Here is a 25,407-nt window from a genome sequence, read left to right on the forward strand (position 1 = left end):
TAAAATAAGGGTTGTTCTCACAAAAAGCAGGAAGAGAGTCTCTTGGATGAGGAAGTTCCCTGGCCTGTGACACTCAGGAATTGCAGGAACTTCCTGCAGTGGCCACTGCTGTGGAACGTGTGGCGTTCGCCCCTTTGGCTCTGTCCCCGCACTGGGCATCTGGCCCCACGGATGGTCCTCCTGTGGTTCTGGCCTCTCTGGCCTCGGCCTTCTGGGCTTCTTGGCTTGGCTGCTGCAGTCATTCCAGATTCTTGGATCACACAGTTCCAGGGAAGCCTAAAAATTTCTCAAACCAGAGGCTTCCAGTGCTCCCAAAGCAAACTGGTTTATGCTTTGAATTCACATGTTAGCAGCACAAGTTATTTATCATTATTCCACAAGATTAATATTAATTACCTCAAACAGGTGGGATTGTGTGTAGCATATATTCATTTTGCATCTATGCATTTTCTAAATTTCCTTTAATAATCATGGGTTACATTAGTAATAAGGAAAAATGAACATTTTTACCACTTTAGAGAAGGTGGGAAGCCAGGGGTGTGGCTTTTTTGCCTTCCCAGAGCACACAGTCCAAGAGGGAAGCTGGTGTTGATAAGGAATAGCTCTCTTATTGCATAACAGATAAGCTGTATCAAAATAAATAAAAACACATTCACATTTATCAAACCACTCACGGATGTGACACCCATGAGGTTTCAAAGAACCCTTCACAAATTTGCCTCCCAGACCCACACAGCCCCGTGAGGTAGGTGAGTCTCCATCCCCTTCTGTACGTGGGGGCCTGAAGGAATGTGGCATAGGGAAAGTGGAGTCGAGGCCAGCCAGTCCTTCCCTTTGAGATGCTTGTACAGCTGAACTGCCTGAGTGATAGGCAGCAGAATCACAGGGTGGAACAAATGAGGCCCCAGGACACAGCGAGACAAGGCGCTGGGCTGCCTGGGGCCTGGCTATTTCTGACTTGCCCTATTTAAGGGCTCCCTTCCCAGGACTGCTCTATAATCCAAAGCCGTCTGACATTTTGCAATGTGACATCCACAGGGCACTACCAGATAAAAACCCTGGTTTCTCTGTACTTTTTGTGCCTTGAGGAAAAGGGATGGTGAAGCTTTTAAAAAGCCTATAGTAGTTTTCTTGATGTTACTGGTGCTCATGTGTCCTGACAACAGTTACATCTGCAACTTTGGGCAAAGAATAGGTTGGAAGGCTGTTTCAACATTTTCCATCAGTACAAGATCATACCGACACAACTGGGGCCTGTAAAATAAGATAGAATATTCTTGTCAATAAGATAATAAAAATACCCTAGTTTAGCAAAATAAATTGTATTACATCTTTAGCATATAAGATGATTTAGCAGTTATTTCTAATGTTATAGGAAAATGCTTATGGTAAATAAGCGAAGATGTAAAATTTTCTTTGACATATAACTTCAACTATGTTTAAAGACAGTGATAGCAGATTAGAAAGAACCAAAAATAACAGTGGTTGCCTCTGAATGACTTTATGTTGGATGCTTCCTAACACTTTTTATACTTTCCAAAGGTTTTAAATGAGCATGTATTCCATTGGTAATCACGGAAAAAAGTATTAAGAGGTCATACAGTTTAAAGTTGTAATGACTCTCCTCTTTGGACAAACTTGTATTATTAAATATTTTAGGGTACCCTAAACCTTCAGGAAAAAAGGAATTTATAAACTACTAACTGTTCATGTCACTTCCTGACTCTATCCATGGATTGGATGCTAGGACAATATGTGGCATTAGTAACAAAACATACATACAATCACAGCCTTTTCTTCTCTCCTTTGTTGCTGTCTCTCTCTACACATGCACACACACACACACACACATTCTTGTTTACTTTTTTTTGAACCAACTGAGAATAGGTCATTTACCACTTAATACTTTAGCATGTATTTCCTAAGAAAAAGGATATTCTCAGTGCAATTATCAAATTTAACATTTATATGGTACTTTCATACTGTATCAACAGAATACAATGTTCTAATTTTTCCGTACCATTTTTAAGACTAGTCCTTGTTCTATCACTTTGCCAAATTATACGAAGTTTTATTTTTTTTTTACAACAAATTACCAGCTTGCAAAGCAATGTGGGTAGAGTGGTTAGGGAAGAATTGTATAACTCTAAACATATAACATTATTTCTCTAGTTATTAGGTCATTTATCTTTAAGTGTGTACCAATAAAATTCATTTGGATTATGGGGCTAATTGTTTTTATCAAGTCTATTCTTGGGATAACTCTGGGGCTTCTGACCAAGCTGGAGGCATAGGTAGACACGCTTCACTTCTTCACACAACCAAATGAAGGATAACAACCAATTTAAAAACAGAAACAATCAGATAGCCAGAAAATCAAACTGCATGGAAGTCCGACAACCAAGGAGTTAAAGAAGAAACATTCATCCAGACCAGCAGGAGGGGTGGAGATAGGCAGCTGGGACAGAGAAGATGTGCAGCAAGGCAGGCTGGCGGACCAGGCGGTCCCATATTCACATTCAGATAAACCGGGAGGAACAACTGTGGAGTGAAGCAGACTGCACAACCTAGGGCTCCAGAATGGGAAAATAAAGCCTCAGAACCTCTGTCTATAAAAATCTGTGGGGGTTGCAGCAGTGGGAGAAACTCAGTCTCACAGGAGAATCCATAGGAGGGACCCACAGGGTCCTAGAACATACACAAGCACACACACCTGGGAATCAGTACTAGGGCAGTATCTGAAAGGGCACAATTCACTTGTGGGAAGCGCGTGAAGAGACTGAAAGCTGGGCAAGAGCTGAGCAAGCAGCATTGTTCCCTATCAGACCCCTCCCCCACATACAGTGTCACAACACAGCAAAGTGGGTTACCCCGCCCTGGCGAACACCTAAGGCTCTGCCCCTTACAACAAACAGGTGTGCCAAGACAAAGAAATATGGCCCAAATGAAAAAAACTGTTCAAAACTCCAGAACTAAGAGACAAGGAGATAGGCAACCTATTAGATGCACAGTTCAAGGTACTGGTGATCAGGATGCTCAAAAAAAATGACTGAGTAAAGCCGCAAAATAAAGGAAGAAGTGAAGGCTATACAAAGAGAAATCAAGAAAAATATACAGAGAACCAACAGTGAAGGGAAGGAAACCAGGACTTAAATCAATGATTTGGAACAGAAGGAAGAAATAAACATTTAGGCGGAACAGAATAAAGAAACAAGAATTCAAAAAAATGGGGAGAGGTTGAGGAACCCCTGGGACAACTTTACATGTTCCAACATCTGAATCATAGGGGTGCCAGAAGGAGAAGAGGAAGAGCAAAAAATTGAAAACTTATTTGAAAAAAATAATGAAAGAAAACTCCCCCATGTAGTGATGGAAATAGACATACAAGTCTAGGAAACCCAGAGAGTCCCAAAGAAGTTGGACCCAAGGAGGAAGACACCAAGGCACACCATAATTAAACTTCCCAAGATTAAAGATAAGGAGAGAATCTTAAAAGCAGCAAGAGAAAAGGACACAGTTACCCACAAAGGAGTTCCCATAATACTATCAGCTTATTTCTCAAAAGAAAGCTTGCAGGCAAGAAGGGGCTGGAAAGAAGTATTCAAAGTTATGAAAAGCAAGGATCTACATCCAAGATTACTCTATCCAGCAAAGATATCATTTAGAATGGAAGGGCAGATAGTGCTTTTACCAGTTAAGGTAAAGTTAAAGGAGTTCATCATCACCAAGCCCTTATTATATGAAATGTTAAAAGAACTTACCTAAGAAAAATAAGATTAAAACTATGAACAGTAAAATGACAACAAACTCACAACTATCAACAACTGAACCTAAAAAAACACAAACAAACTAAACAAACAACCTAGACCAGGAACAGAATCACAGAAATGGAGATCACATGGAAGGTTATCAGAAGGGAGGGAGAGGGGGCAGAATGGGGTAAGAGGTACAGGGAATAAGAAGCATACTTGGTAGGTACAAAACAGACAGGGGGAGGTTAAGAATAGTACAGGAAATGAAGAAGCCAAAGAACTTATATGTACGACCCACTGACATGACCTAAGGTGGGGGTAATGCTGGAGGGAATGGTGGTACTGAGTGGAGGGGGATAAAGGGGAGAAAAAAAATGGGACAACTGTAATAGCATAATCAATAAAATGCACTTAAAAAGAAAGTATATTCTTGGAGAACCCTTCACTTCCTTCATTGTGATTGATGAAGTCCAATTACAGCATTAGACGAAGTAAACTAGACAAGAACCAACAGCATCTTTGGAAATTAGGAGCTTGTCAAACCCTGCCAATGTATGGCTCACCTCTCTGGATGGGCAAGGGACCTTAACTTCACTCGGAGAATCCTGAGCTTGTACTTTGGGCCTACTACTGATCCTGTAGAGAAGACCAAGGAAATGGCTGCTACTTTCTCCAGATCTTGATTAAATCTTGCAAGCAGACTCACTTGGTGGTATTTCTGAAATTTTGCAGGTTCACTAGAAGGAAGAGATAACAATTTTAAAATGGATATAGATTGCTAGTGAAAGAAAACAGTTTTGAAACTTACAAATCACAAGTGAGCAGGTAGCCACTGGACTCCATAGCCTGCAATGGCCAACTATTGTGGGCAAAGTCCACTGGATTCCACAGGACTGTGTAAGTGAAGCAGCTGCCCCCAAGACTGATGAAAGGCTATGATTTCAGAAGGTGTGTGCTGCCTGGTATATGCCAGGCTGCATCAACTCTCGACACATGTCTCTAATCCCCTGAAAACTTCTGCTAGGTTGAGTATTATTATCTTCATTTTACAGACAAGGAAACAGATGCTTTTAAAGGATGAATTTTAGCCCTGGATGGTGTGGCTCAGTGGATTGATTGGTGGCCTGTGAACTAGAAGGTTGCAGGGTGAATGCCTGGTTTGGGGGCCGGGTCCCCAACTGGGGACCTAATAAGAGGTAGCTGATCGATCTCTCCCATATAAATGTTTCTCTCCCTTTCCTTCTATCTCTCTTTCCCTCTCTCTAAAAATAAATTGATAAAATCTTTAAAAAAATAAACAATGAAATTTATAGTATACCAATTATATCTCAATTTTTTAAAATGTTAAAAAAAAGAAATACATCTAAAGCATGGATATAGGGAGAGTCATCAGGCAGATAGTAACCTTGAATGTGACTCCCTTTGTACCCATAGTCTGGTAAGACTGGATAAACTCAAAGTACATACTATCATTTCCTTCACCTTAAATTGTGAAAATAATACTAAAATGTTAAAGTTTGCCTTGCAAAAAGAAGTAGCCATTATCTCCCACATAGGAGAACATCTATTTCCTTTTGCCCCCATATATTCTCTGATTGGCGATGACTTTTTCACAAACATGACTCAAATGGGAATGATTAAACATGACTAAAGTAAAGATGTAACGCTCTCTATCGTAGTCAAGATAAAAACCTCCAAACAAATTTAGTTCATACTTGAAACAAATTTACTATGTCAAATTAAAACTTCTAAGACACGTAAAACAAATATGTAACCAATTACTGGCATGAATATTCAAATTTTGCTAGGTGAACACTTCCCATTATATAACTGCACAATCTCCCCTGTTATTCCTTAGAATCTCCAGATGAGGTCTCTGCCTAGCTTCCTCACTGAAGGCCACAGCTCGTATACTACCTGAGGCTGATTCCTCAAGACGTGCTATGCCTAGCGGTGTTCTTCCTGAAAATGCTGCCCCGCTGTGGGTTTGAGGATATTGATACTATAGTGAGGTCTATGAAAAATTAATGAAGAACCCTAAAAACAACAACAACGCACTACTCACAAACCTTAAGTACGGTGGAGTGGAGGGAGCAATACAGCTCAGTGGGAGGAATGCAATGTAGTGATTAAAACTATGGGCTTTGGGGTTGGACAGACCTGCCTCTGATCTTACCTAGTTCGCCCCACTCAGCCAGCTGTGTAATATTGGCCAAGTCACTTGACCTCTCTGAGCTTCAGTTTTCTCATACGTAAAATAGAGATGGTAATACTACCTCACAGGGTTTTAGTGAGAGTTTCATTAACCAATGTGTATAATATGCTTACTCAATAAACAAAGGCTATTATTATTATTATTATCCGAGGATGCACTGTAAAGTCACCTCTATACCACCCACCCACCCACACTTTCTCGATCTGCACAGTGAACCCATAAGGTGTTGGCCAGTGTCAGATGACATTCTACGTGGTCCTCTGTGGGTGAGGCCAAGAGACAATCCAAGGGCCTGGCAGGCAACAGGACCCAGGAAACATTTCCCGAGTAAATGAATAAAATGAGCCTCGAGGTCCTTTGCTGAAAATAAAGAATTTGAGGTGTTTTTTTCTTTTTCTCAAATGTAGAAGTAATAGATGAAAAAGTTATTAATTAACTATTTTAAAACATATATACATATATAATACATACACACAATATATACAAAACTGAAAAAGTAAAGAGAATCTGAAAAAAAAGCACTCAATTCCACCCCCAAGGGGGAAATCTAATTATTGTCATGTTTCTATTTCACTTTTTTATATTACTAAGCTAAAACTTTATAGATAATACATTGTTAAGTTTTATACTTAATTTTATATTCTGAAGTTTTTCACTTAGCATATTATAAGCATTTCATTTAATATGTTGCCTAAATAACCTCAATATATGAATAGTATTCCATTATATGGGAATATCTAAATTAACCATTTCCTCATTATTGGATTTTTATGGTGTTTCCAATTTTCTCTTGGAAGTTACATTCTCTGGGTTTCACAAACATACATGTGTATGTGTGTGTGTATAGTGAGCTCATAAAAGAATAGAAACATGTGTATGGGGGTGGGTGTCTGTGGGGATGGGGTTGTTGGGAGGGACCAAGAATTTGCACTTTTATTTTATATACTTCTTTACTATTTAAATCCTTGGCAGCAAGCAAAGATGACTTTTGTAATTAAATGTTTAAACGAAGGAAAGAGATGAGGGAGAAAAGGAAGGAAGGAAGGGAAAGAGGAAAGGGGAAGAAGGGCAGGGGAGGAGAAGAGGGGAAGAAGGGAGGCAGAGGCCATCCCTGCACCAGTTCCATTTGTAAAGAGCTTGGGAGATCAAGAGCCACAGAAAGAAATTAAACTATGTCCCCAATATCTTTTGTAGACAAAAAGAAAGTACAGACATAAATAAGAATAGGTATATTTGGGATTTAATTTCTCTGAGCAAAGAGGAAAATAGCATACTGCAAACTATCCCAACCCAACTTACTGATTGATTTTGGATTCTGTGGTGTTTCCAGCTTTGTCTCTCAATTTGATTGTAATGGACCCTCTTCTTATGTTCTTGTTCCAAGTTATAATGTCCACAAAGTAATGATATACTACAAAACCAGGAGAAAACATGGTAAGAGAAAGGTATTACCAACTGATCCCCTAAAGGGTCAGTTCCTAAAAACCCAACCTCTCTAATAACTGAGTCTCTTTTTTAATTCCTTTCCAGTTTTCCTGCAAACATCCAGGGCAGAACTTTCTAACACTCCCTTCTATCCTCTTTGGTAAAGACGGCTTTAGTGACAGCAGGATTCAATGGTATCCAGGCACTATGTTTAGGCAGCACCGTTGAATCAGTGTTCCCACCTTCCTGACCAAGGTCTCGGGGCCCATTGCTGAGCGTGACTGGCTTACTTCAATCCCTGCACCTTTCAGAATATACCAACAAGATGGCCATGTAGAGACCCGACCCCCCCCCCCACAGCTGACAAAGTCTTCCACAGCCTGGGACATGTCCACCAGCCTGCCCAGCCTCCCGCATCACTTCCTCGGTCACGCCGCACCACCTGCACTGCCAAGTCCCCTCTCGCTCCTGGGCCTTCCCCTCAGTTGGACACTCTTACTTTGCCGCCTTTGCCAACTCATTTATCAGGTTTCAGTTTAATGTCATTTCTTCCAGGAGGCCTTTGCTGACCCTCAGACTAAGTCAGGTCTACCTCCTGGGGTTCTTATCATGCTTGAGGATTCTCCTATCATTAGCACACTTTACTGTATTTGCAAAAAGCAAGAAAAAAAAGTTAATTAAAAAAATGGTAAAAATGGTACATCTATAAAAATATTGCCTGAATAATGTTTTATGGGGTTACAAAAAAAAAAAAAGTAAAACTAAAATGTACTACAGCGATAACTGGGAAGGAATAAAGGGATGATTTTTCCTTTTTGTAATTTCAGCTATAATACCTTATAGGCACTAAATAAATCCCTTTTCAGACAAATGAGAGTGCATGATATGTTCAGAGAACTCTTCTTCCTCTCTGCTCTCTGCTCCCCAAGGTGAAGGATGTTTTGGGAAAATGGGGATCCCACCATGATAATCGGATTTGCTATCTCTTGGTCAGGCTTACGGAGAAGGAGAAAGAAGCTCAGGGGGATGGCTGTCCCTCAAAGGAGTAAGGGAAGCCCTGGAGTTGCCAGTTCATGACCTGTTATTGCTCAAGGGGTTGTCTCATTTGGACTCGGCAGGCACAAAACCCTGGGCTGCCACACAGAGCTCTACAGGAGGAAGGAAACCAACCCAGTGATCTGCCCCCTTTTCTACAAGGGTTGCTTCCAAGAAAAGTGAAAAGGGAGACAAGATTACAAGACATACATCTGCCCAGGAAAATCCCTACTTGCTTCTCAAGGCATCTTATCTGTTATTTATTTAACTCCCATCTGGACTACTCAACCATGGCCTTCATTCGCTAAGAAGCAGCCAGGAAGCTGAGACTCAGCCATTCCAAAAAGAAAAGGTTTGGGGAAAAGCAAACGACCACATTCATCACTCACTGCAGAACGGTTTCTTCTCAGCTGTGTCAAAGTATGCTTTAGTCATAGGAGGATACTTCTCCTTTAAATAGTCTTTCCAATTATCAGCATAATACCCTATGAAACAAGTTGGAAATATGTAACGTTAACATGTATTATGTAAATGTAAGAGCAGTTGGGGAGGTACAGAGAACAGTGAGTTTTCCCTCTGTCACCACTGAGATAACCTCCCTCATGCCCACCCGCACGGTGAGGACCTGAAGGGCCCCCAGGCAGTGCCTGCCCGGCACCCACCACACCCTGCTCGACGCCCTATCCCTAAGAGCTGTGGCATGAAGAAAGGACCCTACAGTGGTTATGCCCCCTTTCTATTGACATTACATTACCCAGCCCTGGTTCTCAGTAGTCGGGGTGGGGAAGTGGAACGGGCTAAAAATAGCACTGATATTTTTCAGTAATACATTCATTTTATAGCTAAAACAGGTTCAGATTTATACCTAGAATAGCATCACTCATGCAAAGCAATGTGCTTTCTTGAACTACAGTAGGGCCCCTGCTTTGTTGAAGTATAATGGGGCCTCTAAATTGCACTGAACCTGGGTTTGCCATGTGCATATGTCACTAAGCAGATGAATGACACCCTTCCCGTCTGGGCCAGCAGGAGGTTCAGTACCATCAGTGGGGCCCCTCTCTTTCTCCTCCGTCCCCACGCCTAGCACATGACCTCTGCCTTCTGACTTCATTGATCTGGGGTGGGACCTAGGCATCGATAATTTAAAAAAGCTCTCTGGGTAATTCCAATGCATAATCAAGACTGAGAAACCTTTGCCTTTAGCAGGCCCTGATGATAACTGGGAGCAATCAGAAAATTCTCATGACCACATGGTTCCAAAGTTCTCACTGTTTCTATGAACCCTGAGCAGATATCCAATCAGCCTTCATGGCATCTATTACCACACCCTACCCCTGAACAGGGCCCACAAGAGCCGGAGTGTGGCACGAAGGCACTTCTGGGCACACCTTGTTGGGAGGGGTAATTCTGCAAGGCTCATCTGACAGAGGGGTCACTGTGACCTTCCCCCAGCACAGAGGTTGTGTGCAAGGGGACAATGTTCCTGTCCCCTGAGAACAGGCTATATAAGGTGCTGTGACCTGGATGAGCTTAGAAACTCTCCTGGAACCTTCTTTTTCATCCTAGAATAGAGTGTCCAGAGAGGTTGCACTGCCCTCTGGATGCAATCCTATACAGACCCCTTTTCTAACACTGATTAGGAGACCCCAGAGGACTTCCCATAACAAATGGGCTGAAAAAACTGACTATATAAATTTTCAAAACGCACACAATTTTCAGGCTTATTTTTAGATAGTAAAATGGTACTGGGTTCCTCCCCAAAATATGCTTTTTTGTTAATCAGAGGAGAAACTGCTTGTTGGTCTTACCCAGAAGCGGACAGGGCTCCTGCCATGATGGGCCACAGCTGACGCACTTGCCGTTCCTATAATCCCGGTAGGAGTCACAGGGATATGCAGTGATGGTGCAGTTCTCTCTCAGGGAAGAGAGATACAGGTACACGGATCTCTGGTGGTCACACTTAAAATACTGGAATCCTGGGTTGTAAAAGGAATGATTAAAGTATGGAGCAGTTGCCCTGGCTGGGCAGCTCAGCTGGTTAGAGCGTCATGCTGGTACGCCAAGGATGCAGGTTTGATCCCCGGTTAGGGCACGTCCGAGAATCCACCAATGGAGGTATAAATAAAGTGGAAAAACAAATTGATGTCTCTCTCTCTTTCTCTCTCTCTCTCCTTCTCCTTCCCTCTCTCTAAAATCAATAAATAAAAATTAAAAAAAGAATAGAGCGGTTGTAGCATTTAATAATAGTATATCACATATGATATGCACACACACACAATGTATCATCTGTCTCCTATACACCAGGCACTGTACTAACAGCTTCAAAATATTCTATTCTATTTAATCCATAGATCATGAATCAGGCTGGCAAGTGACAGGAAGAAAAAAGAAAATAGGCACGACTGTCCCCATTTTACCCAGCAGGACCTTGAGACGAAACTCAGAGAGGTTAAATGACTTGACCAAGGTCACACACCTATTATGTGGTAGAATCTGTCCTTTGTCAGTGAAAGAGAGGAGAAAAATTCCATGGTAGTCAGAGATTCCCCAGAAGTTTTCAGCAGAAGGCAAATACGTTTAAATGATTAAAGATATCAAAAAAAAGGAGCCATGGTGGCGGGGTGGGGGGATTGATAGAGGAAGATCTCCAAGGAGGGCAAGCAGAGGAGATAGCTTTGGAAAAGGATGGTGGAAGACTCCATCCTAGGTCTGGATGAAGTTACTCAGAAAAGGTTCCAAAGATGGGTAAGCAATGGAGGTAAGGATCTGAATAGGAAACAATGAACCCAACGAGAAGAGGAGCCACGTCTGTGAGTAGTGGTTTGGACAGGTTCTGGATGCTGGAGTCAGATCAACTTTTCCTCTCTCTCCAAAGTTTCCGCTTAGGCCCACTTAAGAAGCTAATATTTATTTATTGTTCCTGGGTATTCCAACTGCAAAAACAATGAATAACTCTACAGAGGATGTCCTTTATAAGCAGAGCATGTTACCTTCGTCTGCTCGTGGATATGGTTACACTGTATTACACAGGACAAGATTGTTTACCATTTATGGTACCATAGGGTGGGCTCTATTATGCCATTTCATTGGGATCATTTTCAAACAGCGCATCATTCCCATGAGGCCATATACAGCTACCTTTTGTAACAAGATCCTCTTTTTCTAGATCTATTTCCAGGACTGTTTAACTTTCTCTAGCAATGGTGAAATGCAAATTTAGAACACTTAGGGATGGGTTTTTCATTTGGTCCCCCACCCCACTTTTATGTTGCCTTCCAATTATCTTTTTCTTTTTTTTTTTTTTTATTCTCACCTGAGGAAATTTTTCCACTGATTTTAGAGAGAGAGGTGAGGGTGGGGCAGAGAGAGAGGGACATCAATATGAAAGAGAAACATCAATTGATTCCTCCTGTACATAGTCTGACCAGGGATTGAACCTGCAACCCAGGCATGTGCCCTGACTGGGAATTGAGCCACAACCATTCAGTTTATGAGATGATGCTCCAGCCAACTGAGCTCTACCAGCCAGGGCCAACTATCCATTTTTGTTTTGTGATTCTTTTTCTCATTATAAAGTAATACATGATATCTGTCCAGAAAAAGTCCAGCCATTGTTAATATAATGAGAACAGTCTGCACAACATCAAGGTGATCCGGAAGCCAAGGAGAGTGGACTGGAATGCACATGCATGAACAATGATGACTTCACTGTACTAGTCAGTAGGGGTGGTAGACCCCGTTGAGTATGTGTACTGTGTGGCTGTCACATTCAAAATGACTGAGCATGTCGAGCAACAAACCTGCATCAAATTTTGTGTTAAACTTGAACATTTCTCTACAAAAATTATTTGGATGATTCCAAAGGTCGCAGCTATGGGCAACTGGTGATTGGCAGCTGCATCGAGAAAATGCATCTGCTCATGCATCACGTCTGGTGCAGAGCTTTTTGGAGAAACATCAAATCACCCAGCACACCTACAGCCCAGATTTAGCGCCCTGTGACTTATGGCTTTTCCCAAAACTAAAATCACCTTTGAAAGGGAAGAGATTTCAAACGATCAATGAGATTTGGGGAAATATGACAGGGAAGCTGATGGCAATTGGGAGAACTGTGTGAGGTCCCAAGGTGACTATTTTGAAAGGGACTGAGGCATCATTGTCCTGTGTGCAATGTTTCTAGTATCTTATATTTTCTTCAGTAAAATGTCTATTTTTCATATTACATGGCTCGATACCTTCTGGACAGAACTTGTATGCTTATTATGAAAATACAAAATAGAAAATAATGATGCAAAAATCACATAGAGGTCTAATATCTAGAGGTCACCTTAATAATTGTTTGGAGCATTTACATTTAGTCTTCTTTTCTATACATATACATATACAAATATACACTTAAAAATAAGTGGGGATCATATTGTATAGTTTGAATCTTTTTCACTTAACATCATTCTGTAAGCACTTTCATTAATCTCTGAAAATATGATTGTTAACAATTATATTCCTTTTGGTGGGTGTACCATACTCATTTAACAACTTTCCCATGTTGGACATTTAGATTACTTCTAAAAATCTAACGACAGGGTCTGGCACAAATAATGCCTCCTTTTTATTACAAAATCTTTTATTACAAAATCATAAGCATGTAATTCTGTAACATAACAATATCACACTCAAGCATACCATAATGACATTTTAGGTGAAATGTTCAAATTGCTGTCCATCTCATACAAGACATTCACGTACCCTACCAGCCACACTCGAGCAGGCATTACTTCTGCCAGACCCTGTATTGTAAATAACACTGTGTTAAATACCTTAGCTCTCTAATTTTTGCCTATATTTCCTATTATATCTCTAGAAGAAAATTCCAGATGTGAAATTTCTAGATCAAAGACACACCTTTCCAAGAGAGACCAATAATTGATAATAGCTTTTAATCATTGAATTATGGTTATTAAAAGTAGTATATTTGAGCCCTGACCAGTGTAGCCTAACCAGGTCAGGCATCATCCCGCAAAGCAAAAGGTCACCAGTTCCATTCTCAGTCAGGGCACATGCCTGGGTTGTGGATTTGGTTCCTTGGTCCTAATCAATGTTTCTCTCCCTCATTCTCCTTCCCTTCCCCTCTCTCTAAAAATAAATAAAATCTTCATTTAAAAAAGTAGGATTTTTAAATAGCAATTTTTAATTTATAATTTATATTTCTACCACCTCTACCTTCTCAGGAATACTTTGTATTAAAAATTATCCCACATAGGATATCAGATTTTTTTTTAAATATGCCTTTTTAAAGCTACAAAATATAAAGTATTTGCACTTACCTCCAAAGATTGTTTTGGGGCAACCAGGTTGATCCAATCCTCCATTTGGGTAGAAGTCTATGTTTCCTAATGGTTCCTTGTAGCCCAGTGCTAAAAGAGAATATACCATGCTTTATACTGCTTTGAACTGTTCACATCTCATAGCTCATTTACTTGCAGGATTTGGACAGGGGTATTATTATTATTATAAATTTTATATTATTATTAAGTATGAAAAATACTTAAATATTTTGCCCAAAGTTACCCAGCTAGTTAGAAAGCACCTTTGCTGTACACACACACACACACACACACACACACACACACACTAAGAGACTATGAACAGAGTGATGGAATTTATTTCTGATATTTCTGAGACCTAAGAGAGTTTGGCCACTCATTCACTGCAAGGTTGATAAAAGGATACTTTCCTTCTTTACATTTATCTGGAGCCCTCTATTCCCTGGGTGCTTCCTGAGCCTCTACTTGCATCTGTGTAATTCTTTAATAAGAAACAGGGAAGAATAAACTTTTACTTAGTAGAAAAAAAATCTTTAAAATTTTTGGACCTAGGACAGTAAAGATATTGGAAACTCTTCTAGAAAACAGGGACCTAAAAAAACCGTAGTTAGATTTAATAATTGCTTATTTTCTTTAACCTTGCAATGCCAAATAATCAGTAAAATGATTGATTAAAAAGATTATTAATATGCATATGAAGGGAGACCCAAAAAAACCAGAATCAGCTTCTGGAGAGCAGGCCCCTTGTAGTGCAGGCTGCCCCAGCTAGGTGAGTGTTCTAGCAACCCATCTGTATCCGTGTACCAGCTGACACTGTTGTGAGAAGCTGCATTCAGCTTCAGTGAATGATTTTTTGGAAGATTCTTTCAACATTTATGCCCATTTCATGATAGGTGATTTACAAACACACATACCTGCCCACACCACGATGAGTGGTCAACAGTTTTTGACCAAAAATGGCAGGACCCCTGTGCCCCACCCTTGCTATTCACTCAGTCTCACACCAAACAACTTTTTTTCGTTTCCGCAGGTGAAAAAAGTCCTCAAAGGGAAATGTTTTGCTGATATGGAAGAGGTATAACAAACAAACAAACAAACAAAAAAAGGCAGAAGCACTAAAAGGTATCAAAATCGACAAGTTCAAAAACTGTTTTGAGCAGTGGAAAAAATGTCTTGATAGGTATATTGCACCAAATGGAGAGTATTTTGAAGGTGACTCAAGTTTAAACATGTAAGAATAAATACACAATTCTTTTATAAATAAATTCCTTTTCTGGGTGCCCCCATATATATATAAATATATATATATTTTATACACAATTGCAATAATAATATTTATTATATATTGAGAACTTATACGTGTTTGTGAGCATGATGCTAGGTGTTTTACACATCTAATTTCACAATGTCTGCAAAGTAGCCATTGGTAAATTCAGATGAGGTAACTGAGAAGATACTGAGGCTCAGAGGAATTTAGGAACAAACACAACCCACTAGAAAAAACAAAATCTGGAACTTGAATCTATCTCTGACCACTACAAAGTTTATATACCAGTACTTTCTAGCCACTGGTGTGGCCCAGTGAGTTGAGCACTGGCCTGTGAACTGAAACGTTGCTCATTGGTTTGATTCCAGGTCGGGGCACATGCCTGGGTTGCAGGCCTGGTGCCCCGTAGGGAGCCTGCGAGAGGCAATTGACCGATGTTCCTCTCCCTCTTTTTCTCCCTCCCTTCCTCCCTCTCTAAAAATATAAATAAAATCTTTTAAAAAGAAATTTATATACTTTCCTTCAAAATTCACTTTCTCTCCAAAAATAAAAAATAAACTGCCCTATTCCATCAAGCATTAAAAAGTCAGTGAGGGTCTGCACTTAAGTAAGGTGATACTCTGCAACCACACATTAAGAATACAGCTGTTTCACAGAGACATTTTCCTAAGGCAAACAATGGCTGAATACCACACCAGCATGCCCAAGACAGGTGGTCAAGGTTGGTTTTTTTTTTTCTAGATGGTTGTATCACAAAAAGTGCACACAATTAAAGGATCACTCTGCTCTGTCCCCTCAGCCCTCCCCAAGATCCTACTCCAGCTCTTCTCCCAGACATCTGGATATAAAGACCTACCCGTAACATCCCCCCAAACTGCATGATGTGTACCCAATCCCAGATAGGAAATCAGCACCAAGAGAGACAGAAATGGCCAGAAAGATCCCAGAGAGGTGGCAGTTCAGAATCAATCACTCTGTGTAGAGAGATACACTTGACCATGTATTTCTGCTTTAGGAAATAATGAGAACTAACAAAAACAGAAAATCATGCATCAGGGACCAGTTGTATATATGGAAACACTTGTCTACAACTTGTGCAAAGCAGCCTGTCCTTGACTGGTCAGGATGGTCATTTTAAAAATAAGAAGAGACGATGGGAAAAGCACCTCCGCTCCAGCAAGAGACCCTGGGAATCCTGGGCACCTGGGTTCCCTTCAAGCATTCTGGGTTTTGGAACCCTGCCCCAAAAGGGGGAATCTGGAGGAAGCTGATCTGCCCCTGCATGACAGTCTCTCCCAGGAGAGGACTCCATGGGAGTCTGGGGGGAGTCACTGACACACAAGGACAGGAATGTTACCATCAATGTCGGAATGGATGACATCAACGAACTGCGCGTCACTGGGATCTAATCTGTCCTCCGGCGGTTTCTCGTTGTATAAAGGGCCGGCAGGGTCGAGACCTGGAAGGGAAACAGAGCGGGTTTGGCAGGCCCACACCATGAGTCACCTGCAGCTGAGCTTTTGATCCCCGCCTCCTTGAGGAGGCTCACAGGCTGCAGGGCACCCTTAGGTGGGCAAGCGCTCACATTCCCATGCTGCTCCGTCAGGCTACTTTCCACTGCCCTGTAGCCTTTTCCCACAGTAGAAATGGTTCCTGGCGGTGCTCGCTGAGAACGGCATCCCGACTCCACCGGGATGCATATCTTGTGCACAGCTCAACAGCAGAGCGCACAGACACATGGGGAGCAGAGGTGCGGGGATAAACTGGTTCCCCAGGAAAAGGCATCTAAGGGTGCATGTAAAAAGCAGACGCTAAACGTATTTTTATCCCATTTTAATAGTTTCCATTTTTATTCATATATACTAGCTCATAAGTTCCACATCACAAGCCGGAGAGAGGCAGGGCAGCTATTGTTCCCGTTTTACAGATGAACGGACTGACGTTCCGGGAGATCCCCTGTCTTAACCAGAGCCGCAGGCTCACACTGCTGTCACCGCTGAGTTCGGTGAGCTCGGTAGCAAAGGGCGGAACTCCCGGTCAGGCCAGGTCTCAGAGCAAGTATTGAAAAGGAAAATAAAGTGGGTGAATAAATGCCATAAATGCCTGATTTCTTGCTCTTGGTCAATGTTAGCTGGGCGTTCCTCACCATTATTGTGAACCAGCTGTAAAACAAGACATCAGCTCCCATGATGCTGTAACCACACAATAAAAACTTTATACTAAAAAATAAAAACAAAACATGGGAGGTTCAAATAAGCTCTGCTCACTAGAAACCTAAAGTGAAGGTTTCAAGAAACACACTGAAGATTATATCTATGAATTTCATTTTAAATGGCACCTCCCCACTTCCTGTTGTTACGAACAAAATCAAGGATAGCACCTTTGCCTCAACTTTCTTGGTTCTAGCCTCAACTTCTCCATTTCCCCCAGCACTCTTTCTTCCTTGAGGCTTTTCTTTATCTGCCTCATATTCTTATCTCCTTCTCCTCCCACCCCAGGCTTTTCTGATCCTCCGGTCTGCTCCCAATTGAAACTGATGTGGGAGGAGAGGGATGAACACTCAGGCACCCAAGGTCACAGGACATTCTCAACAACAACAGCAAAAAAAGAGCAGCTCATAACTTTGGGAAGAGTTTTTGCTGGGGAAGCCTCTTCTGCTCCTGAGAGAGCACCACTTCGGGTGTAAGAAAATGAACAGTGAAACAGTGAGAGCCCAGTTCATAGCAGCCTCCACATCCACGGTGGATACATTGGCTTGCTAGATAAAGTCTAAACCAGGGCAATTTTAAGAGTGATGAGGGTGCTATTAATAATTATACCAGGATGAAGGTGCAAATGGTGACTGTTACAGTAAACTTGGACATAATCATCTCCTTAGTGATAAGCCATAGCAAATGATCAGTTTATAATGTCAGCCAGAAGCCACAGTTAAACTACCCTAAAAAGCCATGTCAGATGGATGTGACATGGAGCCCCAAACCCAACACCAGCCAACTGTGCCGCCTTAGGCAGGTTAGTATACTTCTCTGAACCTCAGTTTCCTTATCTGCAAAATGGAGGTAGAGTTGATGGCTGCTTCAGAGGACTTATAAAAGTACTCCTAGATCTGAATCCAGAACATTTTGAGATTATTATAGATCAGAAACAAAATGAAAAAAAAAAAATGGAGCTTTTTCTTGTTGCTCTGAGGTCACCAGAAAAGTGTCTAGATAGTGATCCCTGTCTTCTACATCAGCATTAACTGGTTTGAGACTTTGATGACATCAGACATTTTACACACAGTTTCGAGAGCCTCTTCCTCTCATCCCCAAGGTCACCGAGAACTTTCTAAGGCAATGCTGCCCAAGAAAAATATAAGGGGAGCCACATATATAATTTAAAAATTTCAAGCAGCCTTTTTAAAAAAAAGGAAAGTTAATTTTAATAATACATTTTATTTAACCCAGTTTATTTAACCCAATATATCTAAAATATTATTTTGACATATAATTAATATTAAAAATTTGAGAGTAAAAATTTTTTTTTGTACTTAGTCTTCAAAACCCAGTGTGTATTTTGCACTTACAGCACATCCCAATTTACATTAGCCATATTTCAAGTGTTCAACAGCCACATGTGGCTAGTGACTACTATATTGAACAGTCCAACTCTATGTTCCAACCACCTGCTTCTTTTGAATAAAAGTATAGACTCCTGTCCTGGCCAGGTAGCTTAGTTGGTTGGAACGTCATCCTGATATACCAAGGTTTTGGGTTTGATCTCTGGTCAGGATACAAAGAAGCAACCAATAAATGCACAAATAAGTGGAACAACAAATCACTGTTTAAAAAAATGAGGGAAAAAAGTATACACTCCCAGATCCCAACCCCAGAGATTTCCATTCAGCAAACTGACATCATATCAGCACCCAAGGTAATTTTCACCCACATTAAGATTGAGAGTTAAATTGAGTGTATTATTGAGTGATGTAGGGACTTGAGATATTTTAAAATCTGTTCATGCTCTGCCATCTTCTGCTGAAGAAGTTAATGAGAAGGAAATCCAGGAGCTGTGCCTGGACAGGAAAAGCAAAAGGAAGGGCAGAAGAAAGAGACGAAGAAACCATTCAAGCCTAGATAACTAACAAGCAGAACCATCATTTGGGAGGTAGAAGTAAATTGTGTCCTTGGGTAACGAGCCAAATTCCCACGCCATAATCCAGTGAGCCCGCTTGGGCGAGGCAGTGGGAGGTGAGTAGAAGAGAGAAATAAATGCTTGACCCCGACACTGCTCTCAGGGACAGCTTATAACAGTGGAAAATTGTAACAGTAGGAAATTGTAACCCATCCCACCATTGTTTTGACATTGTTTCTGTACGTGCTGACTCTGACTAATATGTAGCTTGTAGATGAACAGCATGTTTATATAAGGATCCTAGGAACTAGTTTCAAGATACAGATGCCGGCCTTTAGGCATCCCAGCTCTGGGAGATAGGCTGACCTTCATCCATGAAGCCAGGATAACATGAAGTGGGACGACATGAATCTGGGATGACGTGGGGCCAGGATGACTAAACCAGGATGAGGTGCATCAGACCACCACTTGCCTTATGGGAACGAACTGTGCTAGTCTGCATGTAGAGAACTTTCAACCCTCTCCCTTGATCTCTTTGTTCTGCCCCTTTCTCCTTCCTTATAAAAACTTCTCCCTCCACTGAGATGGGGAAATAGGCTTGAGAAATGTTCCCCATCTTCCCAGGGAGATGGGCTTTGAGACATGAGTCCCTCATATTCCAGATGGCCGACATCTGCATATAAACCACTTTCTTTTCAGCACCTGCCTCTGAGTATTGGCTTTCATAGCAGCAGGCAGCTGGACTTGCATTAGATTACAAGCTGAGATTGAACTTGGGGCTCAGGGAGGATGAAGGATCAGAAGAACTTGGGAGAGTGAGAGAAGATAGAAAATTGTGCTGTGGACCAATGACTGAGTCCAGTTCACAGACCAGGGCCACGTGGGCACGGGAGTGGAATTAAGGTTGGCTGGGGAAATTTCCATGGTCAGACACCAGGTTATACTGGATTCACATTCAAAGTAGCTGTGGAACTGGTTTGCTGGGAGGTTGAAGAGTGAAATGAGGGGTTAAGTAGAACAAGGCAGTGTTGGTCTGGGACTAATACCAGAGAGCAGATTTGCTCATCTCTCCCCAAACTTTGTGGTCAGTGATGTCAGGTTGGTTATCTTGAATTCAGCCATGGTAGGAGTGTGTATATACCACGGAAATCAGCAAACACTACAAATCAGGACTTTTGCTTTCTTCCTTCCTCCTCCTCCTCCTCCTCCTCCTCCTTCTTCTTCTTTTTTTTTATGAGTTGGTCACCTTCTAAACACCACTGGGAAAAGTCCCATCTGCCAGAAGAGGTGCTCTCAACAATTAAGGGCCACAAGTAAATTCAAGCCATTTGTCTTTTGTACCCACGAGGGTATAGGAAATTTTTTTAAAAGTAAGAACACATTACTTTCTAAAACATAATACTAATTTTTAAAACTGAAAAGAGCTTTTCCTCAGAAAGCAAGTAAATAAGAATATGAGGGCAGACTTGGTCTTTGGGGTGAAAGTGAGGAAAAAAATAGCCAGGAAAAGGAATGCGACCTCAAGTACCAGCAAATGGTGTGTCTGGGCGTGTGTGTGTGTGTGTGTGTGTGTGTGTGTGTGTGTGAGAGAGAGAGAGAGAGAGAGAGAGAGAGAGAGAGAGGGAGAGAGAGAGAGAGAGAGAAAGAGAGTCAGAGAAGGAACAAGAATGACTTGTCAAGTTAAGCGGCACATTCAGATCTGTAGCCCTAAAAGCTTATCTCCCAAATGTAGTTGGTTTGCATCGTCTACCTCTCCCCCCGTCCTTCCTCTACCTTCCAGATTTCCTAGAATTAAAATAGCTATTTCCATGTGAGGATGGATTCTAGGAAAGATATGAATGGAAGAAGCCTTAAGTCTTTGAAAGAGAAAGCCTCTCTCAGCCCTGCCTTTGCAGCAGAAGAAAGTTGCTGGAGCATTAGGCAAGAGAACCCAGCACGAGTATGTTTGAGATTTGACCTGCTGTGTTGTGGAATGTTTTTATTCAGTTTTAGCTTGAAAGCTGATATTCAGAGAGTAAGCCCCAGACATCAAAATTCCCATCTCAATTTCCTATCATGAAACTCCAGCTGTGCCTGGGGATAGAAACCAATTACATATATAGTTCAAGCTATTCTGATTAAATAAAAGGAAGAAAGATATCTGCTTGAGGCACTGAGATCAAATCCCCATGGGACATAAGAGAAATGAAGTCACCACCAATATTTCCTATGGCATACACAATTTACAAAGTGCTTTGCACATGTCTTATTAAATAATAACCTGGAGTCAGCATTAGTATGGTGTTCCTTTTGCACAAGAGGACACATGCTCAGAGACGTTAAATAATCGGAAGAGCTGGCTTCCAACCCAAGGACTTGGGCTGTCTCTCAGGGGTGTCCAACCTTTTGGCGTCTCTGGGCCACACTGGAAAAGAGTTGTCTTGGGTCACACATTAAACACATGAACACTAATGAAAACTGATGAGCCAAAAAAAAAAAAAAAAAAATTATGATCTTGCATTGGGCCGCATTCACAGCCATCCTGGGCCGAGCGTTAGATGCCCCTGGCACACTGCCCCGGTGAACACCCGGCCCAGGCCGACCCCCCCATGCCCGTTCACAGGAAGCCTTACCTGTAATTCTCCCCAGCTGCCCATAGTACGCCTCTCCAACAAACCCCGATATGTGAGCTCCCAGACTTACTCCAATCATGTAAATGTTGTCAAGAGAGGCTCCTTCTACCTGGAATTTCAAGAGGTCCATCATAAATTGTGAGGGCCAAGGAACTGACATTTGGAGAATTGTCCTGTCTGTTGATTTTGGGGAACCATTTCTAAGCATCTCATATCCATTATCTCCCTGAAGTGTCACAACACCCCGGCAAAGTTACTACTATTCTTTTGATTTTACAGAGGACGAAACAGGCCCAGAGTTGAAGTGACCTGCCCAAGGACAGGCAGCGGGGAGAGGTCAGAGGAAGATTCATACTAGTCTGTCCGCCTCCAAACATATGCCTTAACCTCTAGGCCATGGTGTCTCTATTTCATGTTTCTTCTAGAAACCAAGCCAAGACATCTTTAAAACCTTCTCAGTCGGGAAGAAGGGCAACAATACATTTTGATGAACTTTTTATTTTTTTTCATCTTCACGCTGGCTCAATTATATAAATTCACCAAGGAAAGGGAAGGAAAGAAGGAAAGAAAGTAAGGTGGGAATGGATCACATTGACAACAGCCTGCTGAGATAGCCTGTCATGAGTCATTTTAATATTTATTTTTCCAGCCCTGGTTGGTATGGCTCAGTGAATTGAGTGCTGGCCTGAGAACAGAGAAGTCACCAGTTCAATTCCCAGCCAGAGCACATGCCTGGGTTATGAGCTGGGTCCCCAGTTGGGGGTGTGAGAGAGGCAACTGATCATCTCTCACACATCGATGTTTCTCTCCTTCTCTTTCTCCCTCCCTTCCTCTCTCTAAAAGTGAATAAATAAAATCTGTTTTAAAAGTTCACTTTCCCAGGGCCGTGGCTTAAGTGGGGAGCTCTTGTAAAACTTATGCCACTGTCGGCCACAGTGACTCCCTGTGAAATAGTCACAATATCATGTCACTTTTTTAAAAAATAAAAGGGACAATGCATGAGATCACTAAGTAAAAGTTAAGATTTATTTAATGTTTTTAAGTTTTCTAAACACAGAAATCATATATACACAAAAATTCTCATCGGACCATGTGTATCAGTTTTGGTTTTGAACAATATGGTCACTAAACTTTTGGTATTTCTAGGAAAAGAAGCAGCTATAGAAGCTAAGGAGGCTCTAGTCAGTAAAGGCAGGAAACCCTTAGAGAGAACCTTCTCTACCTATAGGACACCTATGTGTGAGTTAGAAAAATATGCCCCTTCCTCAGGACATTTTGCTGTCATTTGCTGGAAAATTATCTTAATAAATACATAAACCTACAGTGTCTGCAATGACAATGATGCCCCCTTAGACAGGTGCCTTGTGCAGTGAGCCTCGTCCCCTCTAGCCCTTCCCTCCACCTCCCCGGTGCTTATTGGATCTGCAGAATAGTTCCCCCGTCCAATGCAGATATGTATGGGCTTTAACTCTTCAGATAATGGGCCAGTTTCAATTTAGCCCTGAATCATCTAAGAAAATTCTCCCTTACCAACATTTGGTCAATAAATTCCTTCAAGACTTCTGCTACGTTTCTGGTCTTACTAGAAGCATGGTTGTATACTACAGTTGTAGCTCCTCGATTCCAGTCAACAACTACCACGTTCATGTCTTCTACAGAGAGCAAACTGTCTACCAATTCCTCTATCCAAACTGGAGGGGAGCCGGTGGGCCTGAATCCATGGATAATGAAGGTAGTTTTCTTGGTCACGTTCAAGTTCCCCAAAAACTTGGAGCTGATGATTTGTGCGCAGGTCGAATTTTTCCTTGTGTAGAGCAGCAGCCTCACATTTAGTCCCGTACCAACCACTGCACTGGGAAGGCTCAGTTTGGTGAATGAAGGACATGTTTCACCTGTGTCTGAAAATGAAAATTAGATGGCATCATATGACAGTTCTTTCTTTAGTTGGGCATCAAATCTTATACTCATTGGAGTCCTGTGTGCCTTACTTACAGCACCTAGCAAGGGGCGAGATCTAGTTACATGAGATTGCAAAGTCATACCTGATTCAGAGTTCATATATAGTAACTTTTTCACCAGGAAAACCATTTTTCCAAATTCTACCTCCTTCAAGGTCTAACCCCAAAAGTCACCTCAATGAAGCCCTCTCCCAGCTATAAGAAACTGTCCCTCATCCCAAAATTCCCCAAACTCTTTTGAGGACCTCATTGACAGCACAATGAAAATACCTTCAAGGGTGTATTATGGGTACTAAGGGACATGTACGTCTACCCTGCAATCTCTTTGGAGTGGTGTCTATAATCTTCTGTATCCCTCATTGATCCCAACACACAGGAGAGGACTCAGGAACTGACAGTTCATGGTCCAGCGCCTCTTTCCTTTTCTAGAGCACCTGCCTAGACAGCAGTGGAGAATGTGGTGGGCCTGCCATGAGCTGCTCAGTACCGTCAGCATCTGAAACTGTTGACCACAGTGGCATTTTGGGACCCTCTCCTTCTTTGCTACTCGATGCACCACCTTCAAACATTCATCCTGCTGCAAGGTTCTAAGGATGGTCTTAGAAGAAAAGTTAGGGATGGGGAGGGGACAGCGCAGATGAGCCTGGAGCATCCTCTCACGGCAGAAAGTAAGAAAGGGTTTAATAACAAGTCCCAAGGATACAGGATCCAGCTTGAAGGGACTTCCACTAGCCAGATCTGGGATAATTTAATAATTAAGGACATTAATGAAGTATAGGCCCTTGGAAAAAATTAGGAATCCAGGATTCCAGATAAATAAAGGCAAAAGGAGGACTTACTTCCAGTATAATACTGAATGCCAGCTGGTAATATGAAGCGAAAGCTGGAGTTGATACTGACCGTTTTGCAATCACCAAATAAAGATTGGGCCCTGGCTGGTGTGGCTCAGTAGATTGAGTGCCAGCCTGCAAACCACCAGTTCAATTCCCAGTCAGAGCACATGTCTGGGTTGCGGGCCAGGTCCCCAGAGGGTGGTGTGTGAGAGGCAACTGATTAATGTATCTCTTGCACATCAATGCTTCTCTCCCTCTTTCTCCTTCCCTTCTCCTCTCTCTAAAAGTAAAATAAATAAAATCTTTTTAAAAAATAAAATTGGTTAGGCAAGAATCATCAAAGGATACTGATCCGAGCTGGGGTGAGTTCTGAGAAGGAGCACATGTGTATGGGCTTAAAGCCTCCCACAGATTGCTTATCAGTGATCAGGGGAAACGTAGTAATATACAGTAGAGAAGCTGAACAACAGCTTGACTAGGTTATCCAAACGAGCACCACCAGTGAGGGACAGATGGCCCGCATGTGCCTCTAGCTATAATGCACAGAGAAGGACACAGCATCACCTGTGCAGTATTTCAGTGGGGAGTGCATAACCTGAATCTAACTGCAAGGGAAAATCAGACAAACACAAAATGAGGAATATTCTATTTCTTAAAAAAGGTCAATGTCATAAATGACAAACAAAGGCTGGGGAAATGTTCTAGGTTAAAGGAGACTAAAGAGACAGAATAAATAAATGCAATACCTGGCCTTAGATTGCATCCTGTAAGGGAAGAGAAAAATACTATAAAAGAAATTATTGGGTCATTGGCAAAATTGGGATAGGGACACTAAATTAGATAAAAATTTGATATAATGTTAAATTAATTGAG

At 41.7% G+C, this 25,407-nt stretch overlaps 1 protein-coding gene across 1 annotated transcript in view; it reads right to left on the reverse strand.

The window, feature by feature from the left end:
* Positions 1-476: 476 nt before the first annotated feature.
* The window catches only part of LIPH (lipase H), a 41,194-nt gene continuing 16,263 nt past the window's right edge, over positions 477-25,407 (reverse strand). Inside the window, exons 2-10 of the mRNA XM_054585072.1 lie at positions 23,274-23,641; positions 21,744-21,852; positions 16,376-16,477; positions 13,752-13,841; positions 10,236-10,403; positions 8,817-8,912; positions 7,267-7,378; positions 4,316-4,489; positions 477-1,254 (exon numbers count right to left, since the gene is read on the reverse strand). Of these exons, the coding sequence (XP_054441047.1) occupies positions 1,167-1,254; positions 4,316-4,489; positions 7,267-7,378; positions 8,817-8,912; positions 10,236-10,403; positions 13,752-13,841; positions 16,376-16,477; positions 21,744-21,852; positions 23,274-23,641 (1,307 nt within the window). The 3' untranslated portion in view covers positions 477-1,166. The remainder of the gene's footprint in view (positions 1,255-4,315; positions 4,490-7,266; positions 7,379-8,816; positions 8,913-10,235; positions 10,404-13,751; positions 13,842-16,375; positions 16,478-21,743; positions 21,853-23,273; positions 23,642-25,407) is intronic.

Source organism: Pteronotus mesoamericanus, unplaced genomic scaffold (genome assembly GCF_021234165.1).
Source record: "Pteronotus mesoamericanus isolate MK-2021 breed Mesoamerican mustached bat unplaced genomic scaffold, CSHL_Meso_final contig_82, whole genome shotgun sequence".
NCBI lineage: Eukaryota > Metazoa > Chordata > Mammalia > Chiroptera > Mormoopidae > Pteronotus > Pteronotus mesoamericanus.